We start from the raw sequence: 22,217 nt of genomic DNA, 5'->3' as shown, positions 1-22,217 counted from the left end.
ACAAAGTAACACAATGTTCCGGCTGTACTGTAGCTGTACCGCGGCCGCCGCTGACGAGAACACTGTGTTCCAATAGACACCCTGACCTGTAACCCGTTCCGTGCCGAGCCAGGCCGGGAACAGCCTGTACCGCAGCAGGCTGTCCTCTCTGCTCAGCTGACAACACGTATCATCAACACTGCCGTGTGCTAGCTGAGCCCTGTAGCCGCACAGACGGGATGTGTAAGCACCGAAATAAAACGCACACCCCACTGCCCGATAAGACGCGCGGTGAGACGGATTACTGTTTCTGTGAGAGACGGTAAAACCCCGCCTTTTCATTTTTGGTTTACCGGGAATTTTCACGCTATAAGTACAATTGCTCTTGCGTTTCTTTAACTTATTTGAAGGTAGGGATTTCGACAAATGCGGATAATTGTATGGTTTTGGGGTTTTTTATGTTTTATTTGGCTACTGCCGGTTGATAGTTTTCCTGATTTGTGATATCGGGTTATCTGTCAACAACCAGTGTTTGCATTACTGCGGTGTTTACAGTGGCGGCACAAGTATTCAAGTCCTTCGTGTAAAAGTAGCAACACCATAACGAAACAAATAAGTATGAGTCATAAAATCTACCAAATGAAATAAGAAAAACTAATTTAGCAGGATACTCCTTTTAATAATTAAAAATAAAGGTAAGCTACCAATTATCCTTTTGAATTCTATTAATAAGTGGTCTCAAAATAGTGATATGTGTTATTATTTATTTTCATTTTGGAAGAAGGTACAATACACGTGGGAAACTTATAAACTGGTTCCGGTTTAATTTGGGGAAGTTTATTGCATCAAATGTCATAAGCTCATATTGCAAGTCAGATATTCATTTACAAAGAAAATAGCCTACAGCTGTTTGGAAGTAGGAGGTTCTGTCATAAATGTAACTACTTAAGTTGCTTGCTCCCTAAACTGTTATTGTGGCCCAATTCAAGTTTTCCATCTCAATGAATGTAGGCCTACAGATACATATTGCAGTGGGTGTTCTTGAGAGAAGGTTCGGGGCGACGTTTTTATTTACGTTTGATTTAAGAGCACAAATAAGCGTTTGATTGGCTGCGGTTAATCGGGCAAGATTCCTTAACCGATCTACTAACTTTGTTTTGTTGCGCGCGTCACCGGAGGAGAACGCTGCGTGAACGTCCCACTGATGTTTTGGGGACATTCGGACAAAACAGGTTCCCCAAGTGTTTATAATGCTACTCTTTCCTAACTCATACGTGACCATGAAAGCACGCACATCTCTGAGCATGTGGCGTCCTTATCAGCTCGTAGTTTTCCATTCATTCATCGCTGTCGGTTGCGGTGGCAACAAGGCCATCTAACCGCGAGAGGCGTCTATATTTCCCCGCCACTTATTTCAGTCTCCTGGGCGTCGGTGCAAGCACAGATGGAGGACAGACAGGCCGACATAGCAGTGTCAAACAATAAGATACCATATCGATATGATACTAATAAGAGCCATATATTAAGTAGATAGTAGTCAATAAATATATTATAAGATTTTACTGAGCACTTAAACTTTTTTGGGGCCAACAATACCAATTCATTTCAAACCTATGATCACATTTGAAACTGTATTTTAAAAAAAAATCTGAATTGGTATTTTTATTCTTTTATCATGTGTCCAATACAATCTTATTCCCATCAGAGCCAGTCATAATAATATAATCCATGGTGTATTTATTTAATATCAACATATTAACGACCGGACTGGTGCGTCTTGGACCAGAAGCAGTACTGAGCTGTTTACAGCTCGTTGATGTTGGCAATCGTTTTTTACAAAAATAACGGGTTCCAGGAAATTACTTGTTAGCCGGGTAGTCCCTGTCAAAGTGTGATGAATTATAACTTAAACCGTCCAGGTGTTGTAATCTGATATCATTTCTTGTGATGTACTTTATGTTTTATGAGCTCTTGTTTTGCAAATCAAATATTAAACTGCAAAGAAAACAGTTAAGCTGTTTTGCAGTAAAACATACAACAGTTTCTCTGAATTGTGGCGTAAAAAAGAAGTCTAAAGTAACGTACCAATAGGTCTTTGTCAAAGCTGTAACTTGACATAGGCCTAAGCGATTAATTTTCTAACTTACTTTTATTTTTGACTAATAAACAATGGCTAGTAGAAATAGACCTAACAGTGAAATAAAAAGTAGGCGATTGAAAGTAAAACATACTTTCTGTAAAGCATAGTATCAAAGTGACAAGTGAAAGTAATAAACCTGGTCCAAGTGTGTTTATGTGTGTGGTTACTGCAGGTATAAGGCACATTTTATTAAAATCACCTACTATGATCTGAGGGTCATTGGCTCCACCAGGTAATTCTTGAATCAACACACCTTGGACCAGAGTGTTGTCAAGACATGCCAGTGTAGTTAACACATAGAGTAAATATTTAAAAAGGACAAAGGAGGCATAGAGGAAGACATGAGTGAATGTTGAACAGAACAGAGTAGATGTGGGAGTTAATGTCCCAACCGCATGTACAAAAAAACAGTTTGTACTAATGTCAGTACAAACAGGAGATAAACAGTATTAAGCTCAAAATGTGAATTTTAATTTGTTTGTCAGCCTTTGTGTCTCAATGAAGTGCATACAATGTTAAAATCAGGTTCAGAATGTCTTTGGCTTTAACTGAAGCATGACATGTACATGGGGAGGGGAGGGGGGGGGCGGGGATTCCCATAAAAGTCATAAAATATTTTTATGGCCTAGCCTTTGTGCTTTTGAGGTTTGAGGATAATGGTATATTATTATATCTGCAAAGGATGTTTGCTGTGTACAGCATGTTTTATGACTACTGGTCTATTTAATGTTTTGGCATATTTTTGCATTAAAATGTTAATAAGAAACGTGAAAATGTGGCATAGATTCTAGGTGTGAGTATCTTCCTTATTGCTTGAACTGTGATAGTTAAAACTTTATAGCAGGTCTCTGGTGGGTGAATCATGCAGTCAGAGGTGGCGAGGACACTGTCTGACCAACTGCTGGCAGACAGCCAGGCAGCTATTGAAGGGAACATGATGATCCTGTTAATAATAAAGGTGACATAACACAGGTGAACCTGAGTGTGCAAACCCACAGGGATGTTATCAACCGGCTGAGTAATCTTCTGAGCAATCAGTAAGAGAGTATAGGTTTACTGTTATTAGAACATTCTATTCACATTAAGAAGAGAAAATAGAACAGACGCAGAGTGACTGGTGTGGTATAGTGAGCTAATAACACAACCATCTAAGCTTTTATCAATAAATACATAGAGATTTTGTAAAAATCATTAAGGCGCCAGCTCTGGCAGAGAATTGTTTGTTTGCCCAAACCCTCGACTGTACTGCGGTGTCCTGGTAGCTTTGTTGGCAGTTCCTCCTGTCTTGTGTGCATAAATGGAGGTCAAAGATAAACTCGGCTGACCTGAGCTGAACTGAAATGCATGAATACGTCTCTATATTGACACACAGCCTGAGATGTTGTCTTCCTTCCTGAAACATCATGAACATCTTGTCTCTGTTGTGGTGAATGCAGCAACCGGGTAGTAAACAGGAAAATAAGGTACTTGTAAGGTTAAAGCAACAGTTTGTACATGTTTAATGTAAATATGAACATATGTGTATATTTATTGATCATGTTCTGAGATTAAGACCTTCTTATAGCACTGAAAAAGAGCTCAATACTAACTAATAAGTTGTTCTTTTTATGGTAAAATAAACCAATAAACAGTTTTTTTTGAATGATTGGCTTACATGTCAACTAAATATTGTATGAAGTACTAAAATCTGACAGGCAGTGTCAAGAATACGTCTTTGTGAGTGAGTGTCTTGGTGTAACCAGAAGCACGCGGGTGAGTTCATTCAGGGATACAGGCTGCACAGTCATCAGGAAGTGAAACAGAACAGAATGTGCTGTACTAATCTGATTGAAAAACACTGCCCTGAGTGGAGGCATGAAAAAAAAGATGTTTCATTTAAACAGCTAAAAGGAGAAGCCAACGGCAGCAGGGAGATATGTACAAAGACAACAAACTGAGCTTAACTCTTCATTTGGTGATTTAAAAGACAACTGGTGAGGATAAGGTTAGAAAAGCAGTCGCTCTCACACAAACAGGCATGCTGCACTAAAATAAAGCCGGGCAACATAATGCTCTTTGTTTGTGTTCTAGGCGTCCGTGTTACGTACATGGGAGTAATCTCCTGAGTGATCCCTTTTATCCCTGAACTTTTGCCCCCTGAAGCAAGAGTTCTATACTGCTGTGTCTGCCAAGGACCCTTGATAAATTATTTCTCACTGCCGCTGATGAAGAGAAACACAGTGGACCAGTGACTAAAAGGACAGATCATTTAAACTTGAAACGTAAATGACTTTGTTTTATTCTTGATGAGATTTGGTGCTCATTTTAATTCCTTAGATAATCAGTTATGATGAATTAACTAAATAGATTAGGTTGTCAGCGGTGACAGAAGTATTCACATATTATACTTAAGTTAAAGTTTCACTACAACAGTGAAACAATACTGCATTACAAGTAATGCAACATATTATAAAATTAAAGTTGTTATTATGCAAACAGAAAGGCCCCTGACTGTGTTAGTTCATTCATATTAATGTATTGGATTACTCTCATGGAAAAGAGTGTGAAGACTTCCAGATATTTGGCTCCTTTTGTTTGGTCAAATTGCCCGTTTATGCTCTGGTTATAAATGAATATTATTATTAAGAAACATAAACCTAATATTCCATTTTGGGATCCTCTTTAACAACGCAGAAAGCATTCTTAAAATGTTTTTATCATCTTGACACTTAATGACTTTAACTAACTTTATCAGGATAGCTTTTAATGAACAGATGAGTCTCCGGCTGTAAAATATTTGGTAAAATAAGTATAAATATGATTTTTTTTAAAAGTATAGTACAAAACAGATCAACAGCACCACAAATATCTACCCGTGTAAAATATCATACGTTGAATCAACAGCTTTTAAAACAGTTGAAACAAAAACTGAACATAACCTTCATGAGGAAGGATTAATTGCAGGCCTGTTGTATTAGACTGCATTAGTAGAGTGTATGTGTTCATGTTCAGCCCATATGGCACAAAGGCTAAAGCATGACTTATTTCCGTATTTGGTGTGAAACAATGCCTTATGGTCATTTCTGCATTTTGTCACCTTTAACCAATATGTAAACACAGTTTGTGGCAAAGGGCAAATTGTCACTTCAGACTTTCAGCCTAATGCAGATTAATGGGGTCAGAACAAAATAAATAAAAATCTGAAGGAAGAAAATGGATTTTGAAGATGTTATTAGTATTTTTACACATGCACAGTGGGGTTTGCAGACCCTAAACAAAAGTAAAGTAAAACCAATGTCACCTAAACACAAGGGCTACACTTGAAACTCTCTCCTTCATGTCGCAGCCCTTTCACCAAAGCTGTGCTAAGGTGTTATTATTCTTCGATAAATTATCAGTCACAGGGAAGTAGTATACACAGTATACACAATTCCATAACAATCTGTCATGTCAGCACTAATATATCAAAGCTTTAGCCAAAGAGTGATGGCTTAATTATGAATTTGACTGGCCACAATGGCAGTTAGAGCCCTATCCAAACATATTAAAAAGTGACATTGTCTCATTACCTAAAACAGGAGCACCTTTGTAACCAAATTGTTACACCTCATGCCATTTAACCACATCTGTTGTTCGAATATGGCCTTAGTTGGGACCTTTGTTGCACACTGTACACTGTCCTCTAACAAATTAAGGCAAAAATGCTCCAAAAAATAATGTTAAAATACAAATACTACAAACAAGAGACATGATATGTTTGTTGTACAAAATAGGCACCTCCAAAACACAGTCAACAACAGCATTACTGACTCAAAATGTGTTTTTTTTAAAAACTACATTAAGGGCATTAAGTGTAGTAACATAAGATGATAATTAACAAAATTCTATTAAATACTGGATTCTATATTAACAACTGTATGCAGATTTCCGCTTCAGACATGGATTAAAGAAAGAAATCTTCTGTTGTTTTACGTTTTATTTTACGATGTGAGGAGTGAGAGGTTCAGGGTCAGAGAGACTTCTGTTACTCACACCACTTTCCCTACTTCTTGAATGTGTCTCTATACAGGAAATGTACATACTGTATCTAACCACCCACCTGAACACTTACAACGGGTCGTTTGTGGTGTTTTCTCCCATTGAGCAATAACCGTCCTGCTCTGTTGATTTACTGACGTTCCCTGCACAGTAATCACTACATGGCAGGCAGTAACTGCATGGATACAGTTTGTTTCCTGTCAACATGAGACATAGACGCTAAATGATATACTGTCTTCTTCTGTACCAGCAATACATTTGATGGAACAAGACATAAATATGGCGGTGAATTTCCTCAGGCTCCCTATTAAGGCTACAGATTGTTTCTTCTACACATTGATAGTGATTGGTTATTTGCAGTCAAAATAAAAGTAAGAGTACTTAAACTCTTAAGTACTCAAACCTTTAATTGAGGAAAAGCAGCAATAAAAAAAAGAAAAAATCCTGCCTTTAAAATCATAGTTAAGTAAATACAGGCGTTTTCTAAGCTAAATTTACTTGATGTATTACAAGTAATATTTGTTTTGAAGATAGTCAGCCCCTTGTGATTAATATATTAAACAACATTATTCATTCTGAGGGTAAAGCTAGTTTTAAATACTTTATAGGGGAGGTAGTTTTGAGTGGTTTCCAAATCAAGGTTCAAGCCCCTCACAAAGGGTCATAAGATGAGTCTTGGGTCTGGTGAGATAGTTTTTTATACATAGATTTGGATTGGAAATATTGAAGAGTTTTACTTCTTTGCTCCTTAAACAGTTTTTTTAAATAAAACAATGCAATAATTCTATATGAAGAATCTCTTTTTTGGTGAAACTAACATTTTAAAGAAATATTAAACATGACAATGGGCCCCAGCTAGACATTGTTTTATTGTGAGGGGTCCAGAGCCAAAAGGTCTGGAACCACTGGTTCAATCTTAAACAATTCAATCTATTCTATGAACTGATGTTTTAAATGTAAAGATTGAATCTGCATCTATAGCTGTCAAACAAATGCAGTGGAGAAGAAAAGACAATATTTGATGCTGAATGATAAAGTACCAAGTAGTATAACATATTTTTTATGTAGAAAAAGCAAGGAATTCAATGAATATATTAAATGTGAAGACAGAGAAAATAGTCAAATGTAGAGGATGGCACAAGTAAACAAAAGTCATATTGCATTGTTGCATTGAACAAAGTGCATTCAGTACATATACAGTATAACAATACAGTTTTTAGTTAAGCTGACATAAACTTTACTTTACTCTAATTGATTGAATGTTTATGTTTTTATTGTATTTTGCTTTCATCTTTGTTTTGTGATCTATGTGAGTGAGCTGCTGTAGTAGTTCTCTTGAATACCTATGTTGAATACACTTCCTGTAAGTCGCTTTGGATAAAAGCGTCTGCTAAATGCCTGTAATGTAATGTAATGTAATGTAATGTAATGTAATGTAATGCTGTAACACAGCAATTTCCAATTGGGTTAAATAAAGAAGCCGACTACATCTTTTAATCTATTTATCCACAGTGTAGTTGATAGTTAAAATGATGGTCACAGAACATTTACAAAGTGTCTCACTTTGACGAGGACAGAGCTGGTGTTGGCTGAATGATTATTACAGCCCCTGCATGAGTAGACATAGGCCTTCTCTACAATAGGTTAAATATTGTAGATTCCGTTCTCTTTGTCCAACAACTTCAACCTTTGGGTTGTGATTCATTATTTTAACAAGAATATTGCAATATTTGTATCCAAAATAAATGCTTAGTATAATTTAAAAAGATTGTGAGTGGAGATGTTCCAGAAATACTTTTTCAGGAGGTGTGTTTTAGTGTATTAAGTGTTTCCACTCCAGTACAGCAGATGGCAGCATGTGCATTGAACTTTTTTTGTTTCCAGTCCACCAACACACAATGAAGAAGAAAGGCTCCACCTCAACTACAAACCCTAAACCAAACTAATCCAACCAACGAAGGCAACAAGTACCAGCCAATCAGAGGCCTAGTAAGGTGGGCCTCTTCACCTTCCTCAGAACAGGTTTTTTTCCTTAGTAATATTACAATACTTTAAATAATACAAAACATCAGCACCAGGAGTATTGAGGAAAAACAACTTGAAATTTGAAGCCAAAAATGACCAGAAGGAGTAAAGATAAAATAATGGAGCCTCCTTTTTGCAGAAAGGACATAACGGGGAAAGATCAAGATCAAGATCGATTTCTTTAACTTTCAAAGGACCAAAATATGTAATTCCTGCTACAACACAGCTCGCCTGGGACACAATGCTCTGATAAGCAACAGAGGAAATGTTTGTGGTGTGTGGAATGCAACGCTATGCTTGGAATCATCAGGCTGTAAATTTCCCCGCTGCAGGACTAATAAAGGATTATCTTATCTTATCTTATCTTATCTTCAATGTTTTCAATGGTAGCAGGTGATTAGCTATTTGGCACCCACAGCTCGTTGGCAGGTAGCTGTTGTCTAACACACACTAGCGAGATTCTTAAATGAAGATGATGCATGTTGGATACTTTAATTACAAAGCATTTAATTAAATGATGTAGATGCAAGCTCAAATGTGTTGTCTGCTTAAATACTAATCCCCCATACTATGATCATATCTCGACAACTAATGTGTACCTTTTCTTTTGTTATTCTTCAGATCATACATTACTTTATACACAGGACTTCAAAGGTGTGGGTCTACCCGCAACTCAGTGGGAGAACAGAGCGCAAAATTGCACCAACCATAAGTGGCTAGTTAACTTCAGTTTTTCCAGAGAAACATCTGTGCAGACCTGAAGCTTGCACTACAGCGTCAGGAATGGTCATTGCACTGTACAAACTGGCTACAACTGCGGATAGGACAGTGTGAAAGCTATTTGCTGGGAGTTTTTGCACAGTTTGTAAGGCTGTGATCTCACACTTTAGGCCTGTATTAATTCAAGAACCCAACAAGGAAAAGCTGGCTGAGATGTCAGACTATCTTGAGGACAGATTTGAAATTCCTCAGTGTGTGGGTGCTATAGAAGGTTCCCGCATCCCTTTAATAAAACATCCACAGTACCAGATTTCTGCAACAGAAACGTTGACACTCACATCATCTTTCAAGCTGTGGTAGATGTTAAATGGATTTTCTGGGACATAAATGTTGGACAACCTGGACGGAAACATGACGTCAGTGTGCTCAGAAAGTCACATCTTTGGTCTCGGGCCAGCACCACTAACTCAGGCACAATTAGAAACATCTGTGGTTCTGATGAAGGCTATTTCATCACTTCAGGGAAACCCTATCCTGACACTGGTGGTCAAGAACTGAAAAACAAGTCTTGCTTGTTGTGTTGTTGCACAAACCTTTTAAGGCTTGAAAGGGAAGTGGAAATGTCATTGTAGGAGAAAATGACTGCAGTGTAATGGTAATGAGAGCTTTGCATACAGCAGCAATAGAAACTGTCTGTTCTTGAAAATTACTCAAGTAGAGTTTCAATGTTTAAAAAAAGATGTTGTGTAACCACACTCTGTTTAACATTTCACCATGCAGTGCATTACAAACCCAATATGTGTCATAGGTACTCTTAAAAGGGGCTTTCTTATGTGACAAATTAACACCAATATTCATTTGATAAGAAATGTTTCTTATGGGACAGAAAGAGTCATATTTGAGAGTATTTCACAACAAACTTCTAACTGGAGTAAGTATATATAGAGACTACTTATTTTTATTTGCTAACTGCACAGAGGTATTTGTTGTGATTGCAGACAGGGGCCTATTAGCATGTCAAAATGTACATGCAAATTGCCATTGTTCTTGCAAAGGGTATGGTTAAAAAACAATGTGCCCATCAAAGTAAACAAAAGGGCGTCCAACTATTGACACAAAGTGCCCATCACAGACAACAAAAAGGTGAACTCAGTAAACCATTTACATGCAGTGCTCATCACAGCACACAAAATAGGTGTATTTACATAAAGTGGCAACATTTGGCAGAGATTGGGAGATTTATTCATTGTGAGCCGCTACAAGGGACACTTAGATGAGTTTGAGTGGTGGCTGCTTTATCTCATACAGCACTGTTACTCAATTGTGAAAGGCTCCTCCCCCCCATACTCAGTAGTGTTAACTATAAGTAACTAAGTATGTCAACTCCAGTACTGTACATATGTACACATTTTAGGTTCTTGTACTTTACTTGAGTATCTCCATTTTATGCAACTTTATACGTCTACTCGACTAAATCTAAGAAGCAAATATTTTTCCCTCAAGTAAGGTTTTGATGCTTAACTTTTACACGTAGTTGAGTATTGGAGTAGCACAGTGTACTATTCACAATTTTACACAAGTAGAGGATCTGAAAACGTCTCCCACCATTGGCTACCAAGTAGAGGATAGTGGGAGTATTTGCACAGTTTGTGGGGATGTGATCACACACCTTAGGTCCTAACTTAACAGCCAGTTGGTTGGTCAAAGTAGGATTTTATTCTCCCCCCCAAAAAGTGGACGCAGTCAACCATGTGCATGCAGTGCTCATCACAGCAAACAAAATGGTTCTTCCTTCTGTCAGCACTGTTAGCGCTGTTAGCACATTAGGAAAACTAGCCGCCCAATAGGAAAACTCTGTGTTCAAAACATGTGCAGGCAGGCAATAATCTTTGTATGGGTTGAAGCTGCTGTTGTAGTCGCATCCCATTATATTGAAGAGCATTTGCTGTAACGGCTACGAGCAAAATTACACAAAAAGTATATTTTTTTCTAGATCTGGGCACAAATGTCTTGATTGCAGGTATCATTTGAATGGAGAGTGTAATACTACATGGTACTGGGTTATTCCGGTAGATACCTTAAAAAGGTACAAAAGTCAGTTCTCTATAAGCAAAGCTCCCCTGTTCCCTCTCTCTCTCGGTCTCTCTCATCTCCATCCCTCTGTTTAACTCCTCACGCCTCGCTCTTCATTCATGTCCTTCTGCCTCATTACCCTCCTGCACTCAAGCATTTCCATTGTTGCCTGACTGGATGCTTTGCGCTTGCCACTCTCTGGGGGAAAAACACACTTACATACAAACCATTTGGCATCACATCCAGGATGGTTTCTATGCTCAGGTCTAAAATGTCCAACCAAAAGCTTGTTTTTTTGTGCATCCAGCACAAAATGTAAACTATCACTAAACCCTCATGCTCATGCGCGCAGAAAAAGTGACGTTTGATCAATTATTCTACATATTTTGAAACCCTTAAAACTTCTCGCTCCGCTTATTACTCCTTGAGGACCGTCCATTCCTGTCTTTGACCCAGTGTCTCCATGCTGAGCAAAATCTAATTTGAGCTCCACATTTAAATTATGAAAGCCAACGGGATGTGAGGCTGTGATATAATTTCTGTACCAATTCCAAGACAACAATAATTTTCTTTTGTCATGCACTCTCAAATTGTCAGTGCATGATGTCAGAGATGGCCCTGTGATTAAAAGGGGTGAAAGTAATGTAATATTGCTAGTTAGCCAATCGTCACTGCTGCAAAGCTGGATGTTTACCTAGGATGGCGAACAAGCAGCTGGCTAACAATTATCATGCTTGACAGTATGATTTATCATTTATTGTCTAAATTGTCGGTTGTGTCCCATATACAGCCATTGTTACCTAGCTTTCTCGCTTTCTGTGGTATACATAACAGGGATCAGCTCATCCACTTGGCAAAACATGTTTTACCGACATCTGGTGAATATTTCATGTCAATAGCACCTTCAGAAATATATTTACTGAGAAAAATGGTGACGTGTTCAATACTTATTTTATATGAAGTTAAAAGATGCTTTGTACTTTCTCAGATACATTTCTGATTGTTTTAATTCTGGAAGTTTTTTAACTTACCGTATTTTCCGCACTATAGGGTGCACTGGATTATAAGGCGCACTGTCAATGAATGGTCTATTTTCGATATTTTTTCATATATAAGGCGCACCGGACTATAAGGCGCATTAAGCGAAACAAAACAGTCAGTCAGTCAAACTTTATTAAACGTGTTCACAATAACTCTCAACATTGTTCAAACGTTAATGAGCGTATTCACAATAACTCCCAACCCTGTTCAGTTGTAACACGTAAAAAAACAGTCTGAACAGTTTGAAGTCCGCGTCGTAAGCGTGTCTCTTGACAGGAGCCATGTTGGGGTCCTTATACACACACACTGTAATATTATGGTGAAGCACAGTATGTATTACTCCGCGACGCTCCTGACTACGGTAGCCGTAATGCTGCAAGCGGTGCGGCTTTGTAGTTTACCAAAGTCGTACTAAAACATTTTGACAGAGCGCCGTGTACCACACAAAATCGCTTCGAGGTCAGTAAGCACAACCAGAATTAATCCATATATAAGGCGCTCCGGATTATAAGGCGCACTGTCGTTTTTTGAGAAAATTAAAGGCTTTTAAGTGCGCCTTATAGTGCGGAAAATACGGTATATAACAAAGGCAGGTCTTAACTTTTCCCAAGTTGCAGTTTTATTTTTAAATCATTTACATGGTAGATGCTTTTATACAAGACGCCTCAAAAGTATTTTGGTAGCCTGTAATTGCCTGAACATGGTCGCAAGAAATAAACATAGCATTACAGTAGCTAATGCATGTCGCGAAGACAAGGCAGTTTTGTGTGCATTAAGGTTCAGAATAATGGTCCTTGAAAAGTTGTGAGGATGGCACACACCTTCCAGACTTGGTTTATAGACCTTAAAGTGGTCATGGGCAATGTTCTATCAAAAATGTTGTACTTTTTAATTCTTATAATGGCCCGTTCAACATGAATCCTAAAGCTAGCAATGTCTTGTGTCTGCAACAGCTCCTCTGGGGTAAACTGTCTATTAGACTTTGAGAATGGTGGTGTTACAAGACTGACATTTATGGAGGACAAAAGGTCACTAATAAGGAAGTCTTTGTTCTAACAAAGAGAGGATCCCGACGACTGTGTGATTTCTTTATCTGATATTGACCCCTATATATAAGTCACTGACGAAAGTAAGTTCACCATATGGGCTTATACCCACTAAGGACTTCAGTGTGATTGTTCCTTTGTAATGGGGGTAGGTTTCTGAATTGAGTACTTTTAAAGTGGCCCTTTTAACATGTTATTCTGTACAATCTAATATTACTCTTGTACGCGGAAAAGTATTTTTGAAAGGAGGCATAGGTTAATTTACTTTTTCTCGTGAAGGCCACGCAAGGATAGATCCTAACATGTAATAGAGAAAGTTTGTCCAAGTGATGCAAATTCTGCTGACAGTTGTCTGTGATAAATTGAAACGAGTTGCCAGGTCCTGCACTAACAAACCCTGCCTCAAATGACACAGAAATAGAAAAAAATGGTCTATGAGAGGTAGGCTTTGCTCTTTAAATCCCATTCTCACAATGTGTTGATCTGCTTGTGAATGACCCCATCCTAACATGCTTTCAGCTGTAGGCTGCAAAGCCATAAAAACAGCCATGAACATAATTAACTTGTCATAACATTGGAAGCGTTCGAGAAATAACTGGTTCTTCTTTAGTTTCACAAGCTCTTCTTGGCATGCGATTGTCTTTCGGGCCTCTTGAAGCTGCTCCTCCAATGGCAGGGATCTTTGGATGTAATCATGATCTGCACATGGCAAACTTGTCTCTACTATTCTTCAAGTGGAGAGTAAAAATAGAAAGATGTTTTTTGATGTAATTTGAGTAGTAACTTTCTTGAAGTACAGCCCTGTTAAAGCTCTGCAAACATGACAATTAGGATTACCTTGATTTGGAGCCTAGGTCCTTTTCAGGTGCATCCTGTCCACAGGGAACAAAATCTGCGTGACTGGAAAACAGCAACAGACACATAACTTTGGTTAAATTAGATGATAGGGTTCAGCAATTAATCAGATAGTTTACTTAGCAAGAAAAATGTTGGATGTGGCAGGTAGAAAAATCAGCTCACCTGCAACCATGTCAGATGCTGTATCATGATGAATATTTTTGTCATGATTATTATAATTATAATTATTATTATTTGTCTGGCAGGTATCACTAACTCTTTGTATATTATTTTAAGGCTGTACTGATATATGGCAAAAGTGACAGACAAAACATTTCAGTGACAAGTAAACATGTCTACTGGCAGGTGAGAGAGACTCAAAACAACATACATAGAGAACGAGAAAATTAAATGGTGAGGGAGCAGTTGTAGAAGAAAGCAGGATGCTCTCTTTACCCTTTTAAATGACACAGTGTTGGTAAGCAGAATATAATAAATTCAGTGACATTATATAATGTTACACACTCTTGTACAGTAGCTGTCGGTTTTGCACCAGCAAGTTGTTTGCCACCCGCTAGTAAATCCTGTGTACCTTGTTCTGATGGCTTTCCTCAGGCCAGCCTTGGCATTGGACATCACAAACAAGGTTGTCACAGCTTCCTGCCTCAGCTTCTTGACTCCTCTTAAGGTCTTGGTGAAGCAGTCTTTAGTGTAAACATCCCCATTCGCCTTTGAGTTTTCAATAATCTGTAAATATAAGATTTTGATTAAATGTTACAACAATCATCAAGATATCAATGTTGGCTGCTAGCTGTCTATAATAAAAGGGCCACTCCAGAATAACGCAAATGCTAGCTAGCGAACGTTTTATTCAGAGCATACAGTTAAATCTAAGTCAAACCGTTCATTATTTCAAAAATCACAATTAACTATGTGGTAGCTGGTATGTTTAAGGGACCCAGCTAATTTATGTGTAAAGTGGGTTTTACTGGATACAGAGCTAGCAGAAGCTGTTATTCAATTACACTCACTTTGTCTGTCTAGTTCTGTCGAAGTCTGCTGACTTGAAATGACGGCTGCAAACAACCGAGTGGTCATTTGGCTCAAAGTCCTTTCTCCTCAGTGCTACTGTCCAAGCCTGTCTTTTAACCTTATCTTTTGGGAACATATACACAAAAAAAGTTATTTTGAAAAGATACTGAATGAAACTGTTGTGAACCAATAATTTAGGTCTACCTAATCAGAATAAGAATCAGATTTATTGGCAATGTATGCTGATGCATACAAGGAATTTTCCAGGAATTTGTAGACACAGAAGTAGACAAATACACAAAAATCAAGGAGATCAAGAAGAAAACTGTCAGGATAAACATTTACCTACTATGTACACATAAATATAAAAATAAAAAGTACATATTTGAACATAAAACACAACCACAATGCAATTGAGATAATAAATAATAAATAAGTGCAATGATGCAGAGTGCAAGGATGCTTGAATAAATATGGAAAGTTGCCTCAGGATACCTTATGCACATGAGGTAGTTGGGATATGAATATAATTTAGAAATGAAAAGGTACCGGGTTATTGCACATGGATTTGTTTCTGACACAGTATGAATAATTAATTGTTATTAAACTCAATAACTCATAGGTTAAAACCACCCAACTCACTTTATATGTTATCAGCTTCTGCTGCCAAATCATACAGTATAAATGCCAAGTATGTGGTATCCACGTTAAAATATCTTACTATTTCAAAATCCTATAGTGTGCACCAGGGATTATTTTACTTATTGCAATTAATAAAAAAAGAAAAATAATTATTGCAGGGGAAATTCTCACCTGTGAAATGTTATTGACTCCTCCTTGGTTTTGGCATTTATTTCATGCGAGCATCCAACAGCAGCACAAAAGTTTGTCATTTTTCTGCTCTGTAAATTTGAGCTGTCCCCGGCGGAGCGGCAGAGACGGACAACTTCATATTTTGTGCTCACAACCCGGATCTTCTTCTTCTTCTTTTTTAGGATCTTCCTGAAGTTTATATCATTTAAATTGCGTCCCTGCCCCCTTCTGGGTATAACCATCCACTGTTATCCTATTCTAGCCCTTCTCTCCTCTTCATACTCACTGCATGAAATGAGGACGTGCACTATTGTCTCGTTTTATTTGCACTGATTATAAAGACTAGTACATTACATTACATTACATTCATTTAGCAGACGCTTTTATCCAAAGCGACTTACAATAAGTGTATTCAACATAGGTATTCAAGAGATCTACTAGTCACCAGAAGTCATAAGTGCATCTTCTTTCTTAAACAAGCATCTAAAGGCATAAACCAGAGCAAAAGTATAGTGCAGAAACAAACTAATACGAATACAATAAGTGCAACAAACTAATACGAATACAATAAGTGCAACAAACCAATAGTTTTATTGCACCAATAGTAGGTAAGTCTCCCTATGACACATAGTTTACTATTCAAGTTAATACTATTGTAACTATGACCAATTCTGACTCAACTCATTGTTTTCTTTTTGAACCACGACTTCTTACTACGAACGCAACAGTTGTACATTCACCCAGCTTGAAGTAGAAAACAATATTTCACAAAGTCTTGATGATTTTGTGGATCCTGTTTATCTGCATTGTACTTTCTGTCACCCCTCCACCATCTGACATCCTCTTATAAATACCACCTCGGAAACACCAGTGTCTCTGTTTGAAAACACACACACACACACACACACACACACACACACACACACACACACACACACACACACACACACACACCTATAACTTAATAGGTTGACCCCTGAACTACAGTTGATACATTTCATTTCCACGTTAGTCTCTCCATGTCTCAAACCGGAAGTGACGTGCAGGTCTATATGTACGCATGGGCGGTGTCTGCCGACACAATGAGTGAAGCTAGCAGTTGAACCGGACGGCGTGTTGTCTGCTGCTAACATTTTTTTTTTATTGAACTGCAGATACTTAAAGGTGAGATACGGGTCTTAAACATAACGATCTGCATTGTCCCCTCGGTGTACATGTTATACGGTCGGTTAGCGTGCCGGTTGGCTCAACAGTTGGTGTACGTAGCCTCTCACCGTCGTCGTGGTTGTGCTAAACGTGCTAATGCTAATGCTAACTAGCGTAAATATACGCGGGGGTTGGGGATCCTGGCAAACATGCATGCTCGGTGACTGCTAGCGTTAACCGAGCTCGACACGAAACAACCGGGCTGTTTACGGGAGTGAATGTGCCAGTAAGGCAGGCTGCTTCGTAAGCTTACAAAGATGATTAAAGGACAGTCTGAGCGACCACGGTACCCGGTGCGCTGTGACGCACAAGCTAACGTGTACCGTGGGTTGCTAGCTAGCGTTAGCATGCTAATGTGCAGTCAACGTTAGCATTTACGTAGAACGAGACTGTAGAGCGTTTAATGAAGGCTTTACGTGTGTTTGTTTAGTGGTAATGTTTGGGTTTAATTGCCATGTCGACCAGGAGTGTTAATACATTGAACTGAACAGAGTTTTTCTGTATAAAATGTTATAAGTATAAAAATAACGTCGACCATGCAGAACGTGAGCTGGTTACATTCAAAGTGTTGGACATGTGTTGTATGAGGTGTTGGGGCTCTGATCACTTCTGACTTTCTTTTTCATTCCAGGCACATCTGATTGTAATAAGAAGATATTTTAATCTGGTGAAATGAGTAAGTTATTATTTGTTACTTGATGTTCCAGACTTCACTATTTGCTCAAACCAATGCAGGGTGTTTCCTCCAGGACTAGACACCTGGATCTAACATACTCTGTTAAACCAACAATTCACTAACTGAACTCTGCTGGATGAAATCTATTAAGTGTATATGGCATTTTCTGCTTGAAACACTGGGGAACCTTGCAATACTAGTGGAATCCACAGCATTGGGGCGTTTTAGATAAATGCAAATCACAAGCCTCTCAATAGTGAATCATTCTGTGTCTAAAATATATCACCAGCATTTGACTGGTGGCAGTTGCCAATTCCCCCCATTTGTGAGATGTATAATATTCACTGAAATCTACAAATTATTCAAGAAATTTAAGACTAGTATCATGCAAGTGTTGAAAATTGCCTTCAGTCGGTTTGGTAATTTGTCAGTTAGCTTTTTCTGCAAAGTAATGTATATTTGTTACACTTGATTTCTCCATGAACTGAACACTAAAACTCTCCCATATTCTAAATTAGGATGGGTTTTACAAATACAAGCATTCTCAATGCAAAGATAATCAAAAAACCCTATACAGTGTTTTCATAATGAAACAAAATTTCAGGACATCGGCATTCAAATGCCTTTCACAACATTCAATCCTAGTTGAAGAGACAAACTAAATTGTAAAAAATGTATGTAATTACTATGAACTATTATAAAAAAGGTAAATGTTGGTCATGCAGGTCATTCTGGTTTAGAATTTCATTATTCAAAGTTTTGAGTGACACTTAAAGGCTGTGTACATTCATCTTTCAAGTCTTAAAAGGATGATAATCAACTTATCCCTCCATGTTTGTATTTCTCTTTCTTTTAGGTCAAAGTGACCAATTTCCCCTTGACTGCAAGGTTTATGTTGGGAATCTAGGAAACAATGGAAACAAAACTGAGTTGGAAAGCGCATTTGGGTACTATGGTCCTTTAAGAAGTGTGTGGGTTGCCAGGAATCCCCCAGGCTTTGCTTTTGTAGAGTTTGAAGATCCCAGAGATGCAAATGATGCTGTGAAAGAACTGGATGGAAGGTAACGCATCTTATTTTTTAAAGAAGTGTTCCTTTTTTTAATGCATGTTTTGCGCTTACCCACTCATGTGATGACTTTTGTTTAGACACATGTGTGGCTGTCGGGTGCGTGTCGAGTTATCCAATGGGGAAAAGCGCTCAAGGAGCCGTGGCCATCCTCCATCCTGGGGAAGACGCCCTCGCGATGATATAAGGCGACGTAGTCCTCCTGTCCGACGCAGGTATGTTTTTCCTACTTAACAATTATTTTTACTGTTTTTATTTATATTTTCACTGGCACTGTTTTTTTTTTTTTATTGTTTCAAGAAAAAAATCACAAAGCATATTTATATTCGCCACACACTGTAAGCTTTATTTTTTACTTCATCAAAATATGAGTTAGACTGGCAAAACATTCGTTTAATTCTGACAACCTCCCACAGTGACAAATAATCAGACCAAGTCAAAATGAAGCAAGAGGAACTTTCTCATAACTATGGCCATCATTTTAAATATCACTCTTGAGTGCTCTAAATCAATAAAATAAGTAAAATGAAAATGATTATTAGCCAACATACAAAATAAGTTCATCCATAGATAATCTGTGTATCCGGCTGCTTCAGGATTTGATATATTGATGTCACTCCCTTTTGTGTTTTTTAAAAATCTAAATCTACTTTAACCAGAGTGAAACTTTGAAAAAAGCTTTCAGCATAGTTTCATTGTTTCCAGGGGTATTTTTTTTTATCTAAGTGTGAGATTATGTCAGCACATGACTATTTAGGATCTTTTATAATGGTATGTCTTTTTGAAAGACCAAACTCTAATAGTGTACTATTGCTTTACGGGGACATTTTAAGAGGCACAGTTTGCACTTCATAATCCACCCAACATTTTTATAGGTAATTTCTAGAATTACATTCTGCAGGTGTACATTTTGTTTTCTTTCTGAGTTCAGTTGCCATCTATTAATAAAACTGAACCCCGTTGCAGAGTCACCACCACGCTTCTCACCATCTGAGTCAGTCAACTAGTCTTCTTTCAGCATCATGTGACTGCTGACCAGGGAGCCCCAATCAGCTTGGCTGGTGTTGTCACATGACCAAGGCGCACCGCCAGTCGTCAGGTTCCACCAACCTTTTGGTTCCTGAGCATGCAGTTCGCAACATCCTCCTCCTCTTCCTCCAACCTTAATCCAATCGACAGCGGCCCACTTCACATTATCAACCAATCAGCGTCTTTACACTCTCTAGTCTCCACACAACTACTGTATCAACGGGAACAGCCCATGGCTATCATCCCTTCCCATCCTCCCCCCTCAAAAAGGCAGGAAAAATCTACAACTACCCCTTCCAACCAGCCACCAAGCAACTTCATATCGCCAACATTTGCATCATGTGGCAAATCCTCTCTGCAATTCGACTTCCCTCACCATCAGTCTGGCTTCCTTGCGTCATTTCTATCTTGTCCAAATCCCCCAAAATAGTAAGTTGCTTTTATCCTGCTCTTTGTAGTTTTTAATGCTTAATCTAGCTTTTCAAAGGTGCTTGACAGTTTTTCACTCAGCAGTTAAGTATTTCAGAGCAAGTGCAGAGCTGCACAAATCTACAGATCAAAGTTGTGGTCTAGGAACTTTGCCTTCAGGATTCTATTTTTATTTGCAAAAATGAACTACATTTATCTGATGTTCGCCATATAATTGGGCTGGCGAGGGCATTTTCATGGTTCGACATTAAGTCATTTTGGGTGATTGTTTTTGTAGCTTTAATGTTCCTCCCCTTTCCAGTTGAAGTTATATAGTCACCTAGTGCCCCGGTTTCATAATTTAAAATAGCGTTTAAAATGTCATTGGTTTTAAAGTTGTTTTGCAGCCATCATTAGAGCCAACGCATGTAAGTAACTTGTGGTTTTGATGCCACAATCACAATAAGGTTGTTCACAATATGTCTTGTATCCAATTTTCTTGAGCTGAAAGTATTCACAATCAAGGTCTCTGTTTCTGATCAGATCCACGGTGTAGAACAATTTACAATTTATTTCTGCTTAAAGACAGACAGATGACCCCCACCCCCCCATTTGTGATTATTTAACTTGTAACCTAATGTAGTTGTGTGTGTGTGTATGTGTGTGTGTGTGTGTACAAGGTAAGCCTTAATGTCGACCCTTGAGTTTGTTCTATATTCTGAAATCTGGCTCCATGATTGGTGCTCATTGGACAAAGTTTCCTCTAAATGAATTGATCTTGATGCAGTTCATGGATGCAGATGGTCCTTCTATTAACATACACTACGTGTAACCAGGTTTCCACGTGTTATCCATGTCTCTAAGGATCAAGAATACCAAAGGTTTCATTAGCGATAGGAGGGCAAAAAAAGTTCCTAATTTTATTTTTTTGCTTCATTTTTTAACTTGACGTACACTATAGGAGGAGGAGCCGCAGTCGCAGCAGGTAAGCTTTTAACAACGGTTTTTATTTAAACTATGTGTTTGTCAAAAAGTAATGATAAAATTCATGTGAAATGGTTTTTTTTTTTGGTGTGCTTCACCAGGTCTCTTTCAAGAGACAGAGGCAGACAACGATCTCTCTCCAGGGACAAGAAGTGCCCAAGATCCATCTCACGGTCAAGGAGGCAAGTTTAAGTATTATTGATTATCATACTTCAAAAGGGCTGGAGTATTTTGCACTTACTAATTTTTACTAATTTTTTCCCCCCCTCCATTTTACAGTCGTTCCCGGTCTAACGAGCGAAAATGAGGACCTCAAATGAGCATTCATCAACGGATCTTGCTATTGTTGGGGAAAATACTAATTTTTATAGTCATGTTTTTCTTTTCTCTAGGTTTGGTCATCTTGTGTTAAGATGTGTTAAGGCAGTCTGTTGAATTAACAACAAAGGACTGAAGTCTTTTTCTCCTAAAGCAAATTCTATCTTACCCTGCATGTTTTGTAACTCGAGTACTGGATTTAGTTTTACATTGCCATCCTGTTTTTTTTTTTTTTTTTTTTTAAACTGTTGAATTAAAGCTCATGTAATGTTTTTATTTGTTTTTCTTTGCTTTTTTTAAATTCTTGGTTGACTCTTAAATTGCCGGCAATGGATTCATGTGAGATGCACCGGTAGGAGCATACTTTATACCAGTGATAGAAATCAGACTGGCAACAAATGTTAAATACTGGCACTGTTATTTGCAGGCTATCCTTGTAGCCAAAAACATCTGTAATTCTGTGTTTTACATGTGTCACGTTTGCAAAAACGGCATTTACTCTATTCAACTTTGCTTGACTCTGATCTGAAAATTTGTGCTGCAGATAACCAACTTGTTCAATAAATGGTTTTCCAAGGTGTATATCTTGTTGCTTGTTTGTATTTAGATAGTTTCATAAACCATAGTTTAATTTTATTTAAAAATTCCTCCTGATTCAATAATCTAATGCCATTTTGTAATGTGAATATGGAACATAAAGCTTTATTCAGTCCAGGAAGTACTGCATGCTTTTGTTGTTGCCTGCAAGTGTAACCCACAAAGGAAGTTCTCAGTCATGATTGCAGTAGAGGAACACTTCCCTTGTGT

The 22,217-nt window shown here is 38.0% G+C and overlaps 2 protein-coding genes across 6 annotated transcripts; one reads left to right on the top strand and one right to left on the bottom strand.

The window, feature by feature from the left end:
- The first annotated feature begins 281 nt into the window (after positions 1-281).
- On the top strand, positions 282-21,985 carry srsf3a (serine and arginine rich splicing factor 3a). Of its 3 annotated transcripts, none has more exons than XM_054616296.1 (7): positions 282-301; positions 17,561-17,605; positions 18,462-18,666; positions 18,752-18,886; positions 21,070-21,093; positions 21,194-21,274; positions 21,372-21,985. In XM_054616296.1, exons 2-7 carry the CDS (start codon positions 17,602-17,604, stop codon positions 21,397-21,399), a joined length of 477 nt encoding a protein of 158 aa, XP_054472271.1. In that variant the 5' UTR covers positions 282-301; positions 17,561-17,601; the 3' UTR covers positions 21,400-21,985. The 3 variants fall into 3 exon arrangements, with proteins under 3 accessions (XP_054472271.1, XP_054472270.1, XP_054472272.1); XM_054616295.1 differs by lacking the exon at positions 282-301 and adding an exon at positions 16,782-16,887; XM_054616297.1 differs by lacking the exons at positions 282-301; positions 21,070-21,093 and adding an exon at positions 16,782-16,887.
- LOC129105343 (THAP domain-containing protein 2-like) lies at positions 12,124-15,829 on the bottom strand. 3 transcript variants are annotated; one of them, XR_008531825.1, is made up of 5 exons: positions 15,724-15,829; positions 14,910-15,033; positions 14,471-14,625; positions 13,879-13,941; positions 12,124-13,769 (listed from the first exon to the last, which is right to left on the bottom strand). XR_008531825.1 is itself a non-coding variant. In XM_054616298.1 (5 exons), the coding sequence occupies exons 1-3, from the start codon at positions 15,801-15,803 to the stop codon at positions 14,562-14,564; spliced, it is 279 nt and encodes a 92-aa protein (XP_054472273.1). In that variant the 5' UTR covers positions 15,804-15,829; the 3' UTR covers positions 12,124-13,769; positions 13,879-13,941; positions 14,471-14,561. The 3 variants fall into 3 exon arrangements, 1 of the variants encoding a protein (XP_054472273.1); XM_054616298.1 differs by having other exon boundaries at positions 14,910-15,044; XR_008531826.1 differs by lacking the exon at positions 14,910-15,033.
- Positions 21,986-22,217: the final 232 nt, after the last annotated feature.

This window comes from Anoplopoma fimbria, chromosome 17 (assembly GCF_027596085.1).
Source record: "Anoplopoma fimbria isolate UVic2021 breed Golden Eagle Sablefish chromosome 17, Afim_UVic_2022, whole genome shotgun sequence".
Classification (NCBI taxonomy): Eukaryota; Metazoa; Chordata; class Actinopteri; order Perciformes; family Anoplopomatidae; genus Anoplopoma; species Anoplopoma fimbria.
The sequence above is the reverse complement of the archived record's forward strand: the minus strand, read 5'-3'. Positions and strand labels throughout refer to the sequence as shown.

Bases quoted from the DNA above. Each gene is read 5' to 3' on its own strand.
- LOC129105343 (XM_054616298.1), bottom strand. From the start codon at position 15,803: ATGACAAACTTTTGTGCTGCTGTTGGATGCTCGCATGAAATAAATGCC. The intron at 15,045-15,723 runs GTGAGAATTTCC...TTTTGTGTATAT, and splicing joins GAGTCAATAACATTTCACAG to GTTCCCAAAAGATAAGGTTA. The intron at 14,626-14,909 runs GTGAGTGTAATT...TTATATTTACAG, and splicing joins GACAGAACTAGACAGACAAA to ATTATTGAAAACTCAAAGGC.
- srsf3a (XM_054616296.1), top strand. The intron at 18,667-18,751 runs GTAACGCATCTT...ACTTTTGTTTAG, and splicing joins GTGAAAGAACTGGATGGAAG to ACACATGTGTGGCTGTCGGG. The intron at 21,094-21,193 runs GTAAGCTTTTAA...GTGCTTCACCAG, and splicing joins AGGAGCCGCAGTCGCAGCAG to GTCTCTTTCAAGAGACAGAG.